We start from the raw sequence: 5316 nt of genomic DNA, 5'->3' as shown, positions 1-5316 counted from the left end.
TAGACTTGCTGTTAGTGCGCTCTGTAAGCAGTTATTTGGGGGAAAAAGGCTCTTTAATCTGCAATTTTTTCGAAACTACATGAAAAACTAATGACTAGAAACCTGCAGCTATTTTAAAAAAAAAAAAAAAAAAAAAAAAAAAGTAAAAAGTTAAACGCTTAAACCCGGGTAATAGCCATTGGAACTGTTTATTTTTGTATGAAACTTTCCATCAATTTAGCTGGATTAGTTGAGTTTTAGTCGCTGCTCCTGCTGCCTCGTGAACTGAGCAGCGGATGGATGAAAAGCCTCGTCCTGAGCAACGCACCCAGCACAGGCAACGCTCGTGCTGCTGAGTTGGGATAAATTTGTGTTAAAAGTTTTCACTTTTGCCTCATTAAGCGACAACTATTTGGATGGGGTATGCCCTGTCACAGAACGTGCCGTGTTACTACGCAATAGTTTGATTTTTTTTTTTTTTTTTAATTAGTATTGGTGGTATTTAGATCAAGGCAAAATATTTCCCTGTGGGGTAAAGATATCCTGCTAAGGTGTCATCTGTTGAAATCCAGTTGGAAAACAAGGCAACAGTGTGAGAATATTCACACATGCGGCAGTTGCTCGCATCTTTCCATCTGTTTGCTTATAAGGTAAATTCCAATTTACAAAATGCCCACTTAATAATCCTCGTATTTGGGTTATCTCTACTTCCTCTACGACTATCTCTACTCATTAGCAAAATTCCGACTACTTAGTGTCAGCCACCTGTTTCTCAAGGACAGAGCGTAATATTTTGCTGAACGTTGTAGCCCCTGGTAGATTTTTCACAGTCAAGCGTTTTGTTTTGATGAACACAGCAGTCCTGGGTAAAATTCCACAGAATATCTAAGCAAGCAGGATTCTTAACAATATTTAAAAACCACTATAAGTTGCTAAACAGTTTTCTATGAGTAAATAAGTAAATAAATATCTTAAAACAAGTAATCCTTTCTCTGCATCACAACTGAAGGACCGCAGGCTGGCTGGCAGATTTGAGTTCTACCGAGAAGAACGTCGTAGTTTTAGGTTTTTTTTTTTTTTTTTTTTTTTTTTTTTTTTAATTGCATGGAAGACATTGTTTTCCTTTCTGGCCACTCGCCCACTTTACTAGTAAAACATACGTGACTGTCTCGTCACCACTATGTTTGGTGACGTTATCTGTTAAATCAGAAGAGAATTCCCCTGCGCAGGAGTCAGATTAGCAGCCAGAGAGGATATAAATGGAATGAATCAAATGGCTATTGGGGAATTGTGAGTGTGTTTTTATATTTAATAATAATAATTAAAAAAAAAAATAAATCTGTACTATCTTGAAAAAAAGTGGTTTTAAAAGGCTTGTCCAAACCCAGAGGTTTTCAGGTCATTATATCCACGTAAAAACGTAGCTCATGGAGGAGCTGAGAAATTCTCAGGACCTTTAATTTTTCACCGTAACTTTGGAATAGGGAAGTTTCCAGTGAGCTGGAACAAACCGACCAACCCTTGAGTTACCTGATGGTCTGTCAGGTTGGCATCTTTGAGACACGAGGGAATAGAGAGGTCCGTGCAATTAAAACCAGTCAGTCTCGGCGTATGAAAATGGAAGATGTTGGCATAAATTTTTGGTGATCGTTTGTATTGTTATAGTCGATTTCTGGGAGGATTTTTGGCCCAAGACATTAAAGAATTGGAAATAAATATGGTATCTATAGGCTAAATCAGATTTGTAGCCATAAAATGTCTAAATAGAACTGGTGACTGAGCAGATTATTGATTTTATTTTTTTTTTCAACTGGGACTCCTCACTTTATATATTCTTGATTTTATATTCTCTAATACACCATATAACAATAAAACTGCAGTTGAACGTCTACGCACGTATCACAGAGGTGATAAATACGGAACATTAGACAGAACTTTATAAGTGGGGCAGAATTTTATTTAAAAAAATAAATAAATTAATGGGATTGGTCCTATTGGTCGTATCATAGGAGAGCCTAGGGGCCAGAGCGACCGCTTTCCTGGGACAAAAATTTGAATAATCAGCAGGAGAAGGGTGAGAGAGTGCTATGAGAGGGTAATGAAATCCTGGGAAGGGTAACAGTGGTGATGGTCAGGTTGTGGCATGGGAGATGAGGGACTTCCATGCTGAGGTCAGCGTGACACAGGGGGTCTGACTGGCCACCGTGTTTTTTTTGAAATGTTGCAGGAGGTTTGGAGGAGGCTTAGGGAAGGGGCATAAAAACGATTTAAAAGACTCTCCTATTTACCATTTAAAAGCTACGAATCAGTTTCGGGGTGCTACTTGTTTCTAAAAGTTCACTAAGCTAGTCTTTAATTTTATTTTTTTTAAATTGTTTTCATTCTTTCAACTCAACAGACCAGGACTAGGATTAAAATTTCCTCTCCCTTTATATTCAGGAGGCTACATTGAAAATATTTCCTTAGCTTTTTCTCTGGATTCAGTTACCACCCCAATCAGACGGCTTGGCTTGTGTCTCTGCATCTCAAGGATGATGTAGGTCTAAACCAAACGTTTGTCAAAGCTCTGTGGCTCAGCTGGAAATCAGGGTGTAAATGTGCTGCTACTTCCTCGCCTCGGTTCTAGTCTCCGTTTTTGGGATGGAAGATAATGTGCCCGTGGAGCAGTTCCTCATTTGGTTTCAATTTTGCCTCTAAAACTTTAATGCCTAGAGAAAAAGCTTCCTCCTTTTCTCTTGTAAATAAAACCCAACAGTGTCCGTTCTCTCCCCCCGCAGTAATAAATTTTATATTATTCTTTCACCGAAGGATCCCAGAGAACCAGTCAAAGCCCTTGTAAATATTTTCGTCTCCATTATGGATGAGGAAACAGAGTGTGTCTCAAGAAATCATCATTAAAGCTGGAAATAGAACCCCTGATGCATAGTCTCATGTTCCAGCAGCGACTTGGCACAGTTTTCCTTGCACTTTAGTTAATGTATTTGGAAGTTACTACAGTAAGAAAAATGTCTTCACGCCCCGATGCGTGTCGGTGCTAATGTTACAATCCTTGTGTGTCCTTATTACTTAGATGCTCTTGGTCATGTCGCATCCCTGAGCTCTGCTAAGCCAGGCTTGTGTTGTTTTTTTTTTTTTTGGGGGGGGAAGGGAGGGCTGAAGGAGAGAAATGCTAGCAAGGGGATTGGGCGGTGGAAGCAAAGAAAACGAAATCCTGGAGTAGCGACTGCGTTCTGGTCATACATTTTAATGCGTTCGGTATATTGAGAGATCGGTATCATCGTAATGACAGATTCCTCCAACGCTGTTCACACAAAACCCTTGCTTTTCTCGTTGGGATTAAGTGTTCAGCCTCCAGGCGCGATGGCGAGATCAGGTTGGGGAATTTTGTTGGCCTTTCTTCCCTGGCAGCAGAGAGGCAAATTGGGTTTTATTTGGTATCAGTCTTTACCTCTCTTAATCGAATTTAGAAATGCAACTACGAACACTTAGAGATAGTCCGGCACATCAGTGTCACATTAAAGGCGTCTCAGTCCTGTAATTTGCAATATAAAAACTGCTGCAATAAATAAATAAAAAATAAATAAATAAATTGTACTGGCCAAGTACAATATTATCCAAATACGTTCAGAAAAATTTCCATGGGTATGATGTGATGGGAGTCTTTCATCAACTGAACCACACTTCCAAATGCAGTCACGTAAAGTAGCTTAACACAGTGAGGTGCCATACAACAGGACGCAACGCATTTTTATGACAGCATTTCCTTTTGTTTTTTTTTTTTTTTCCTTTTCCCTCCAATATAGAATGTAGCTAAAATACCGCAGTGATATTTTTTCTCCTCGAGTGCTGAAGACGTGTATGTGTATTGCTAAATCTCGGTGAATATCTTGCGACTTCGTTTTCTTTGGAGGACAAAAATAAATTGCGGCGTCTTGAGTTGCTGAAGATTTGGGGTGGGACTTAAAGACATCTTCAATTCATATCGAAGTATATTGAGATGAATCTGACGGTTTGGGAGAATGGTCAGCGATTGACTGTGAAATATTCTGGTAAAATGTGGCAGAAGCTGTGCCTTCGAGAAACTAATGTGGGGAAAAATAAATCATAACTAAGAGCCTTTTCCTGCTACAGAATGCCCTTAGTTACGAAATACCTCAATTATTCCATTAACCATCTATAAAAAGGAAATAAAATGACTCCCGCTAATAAGGCTTTGCGAAGGTGTATATATATCTATTTTTGCAGATATTGTGGTTTTCTCAGATATCAGCGTAATGGGGGACTATCGAACTCGCATAGGCATTTGCAGATCCTATTTGTGCTTTTGAAATTCAACTACGTGTCATTGATTTAACGAGCATGGGGGGAAAAAAAAAATACGTGTATAGCTGTACCTCATTACTGCACGTTGTGCGCTCAAGAAAAATGGTAAAAACAAAACGAGAGGTTTTTTTCCTTTGTTCGGGGAAAATAAGTTCTTACAGCTCAGCGCTTTATAATTGGTTTGAGGCATAGCTGTTCGCTCTTAGAGCATTAATCTAGAGAAATTAGTTAAAATAAAATCAGCAAATGCCAGCCACGCGGTAGGTGCTCCGTAGCTTGGCAAGTCGGAGTAGCCCTTGCTTCCAGCTGGGCCACCACAGGCTCCGTTGAGCAACCCAGAGATGAGATCTGTGGCTATTTAATATTTATTTATTTATTTATTTATTTATTTATTTATTTTCCAAGCAATTAGCTTACAAAGTTAATACTGAAAAAGACCAAGAGGTGCCCTGTCACTTCCCAAAGGATGGGGGGCATCGCAGCCAGAAGCTCAGGCCACAGATGATATGTCCCGGGTGCAAGGGATTAATTCGTGGCTGAAAGGAAGGAGACGACTCCAGCGGAGCGACGGCTTCGTGCAAAGAATTTTGCATCCGGAAAAAGCCTAGTCCGGAGTTGTTTGATTATGTGGGCTTGATTATGGTGGACAAGTACTTTGTCAGGGAGAAAGCACCGAGTGCTCTTTAATCAAGTGGAGAAGGGCTCTACAAGACCTTGGATGTCTTTATAATCAAGACTCGATTCCTTCCTGAAGAACGTGCTTGATTCAAACATGCTTTTGAGCTCAGGATGAGTGGGATTCCATGGCCTGTCCATACAAGAAACAGGATTTGATGACCCTTTAGTCTTAAAAATCTCCTCCCTCGTTTTTCTTTTCTCTCTATGCAAAAATCGAATTTGCTGGACTGATCTTCTTCTTCTTCTTTTTCTCCTTCTTCTTCTTCTTCTTCTTCTTCTTCTTCTTCTTCTTCTTCTTCTTCTTCTTCTTCTTCTTCTTCTTCTTCTTCTTCTTCT

The 5316-nt window shown here is 39.7% G+C and overlaps 1 protein-coding gene across 1 annotated transcript in view; it reads left to right on the top strand.

Annotated features, from left to right (window-relative positions):
- Window positions 1-3339: 3339 nt before the first annotated feature.
- The window catches only part of DCC (DCC netrin 1 receptor), a 260983-nt gene continuing 259006 nt past the window's right edge, over window positions 3340-5316 (top strand). Inside the window, exon 1 of the mRNA XM_026865876.1 lies at window positions 3340-3352. Coding sequence (XP_026721677.1) covers window positions 3340-3352 — 13 coding nt within the window. The remainder of the gene's footprint in view (window positions 3353-5316) is intronic.

This window comes from Athene cunicularia (assembly GCF_003259725.1).
Source record: "Athene cunicularia isolate RWA chromosome Z unlocalized genomic scaffold, athCun1 chrZ_part1, whole genome shotgun sequence".
NCBI classification, from domain to species: Eukaryota; Metazoa; Chordata; class Aves; order Strigiformes; family Strigidae; genus Athene; species Athene cunicularia.
The sequence above is the reverse complement of the archived record's forward strand: the minus strand, read 5'-3'. Positions and strand labels throughout refer to the sequence as shown.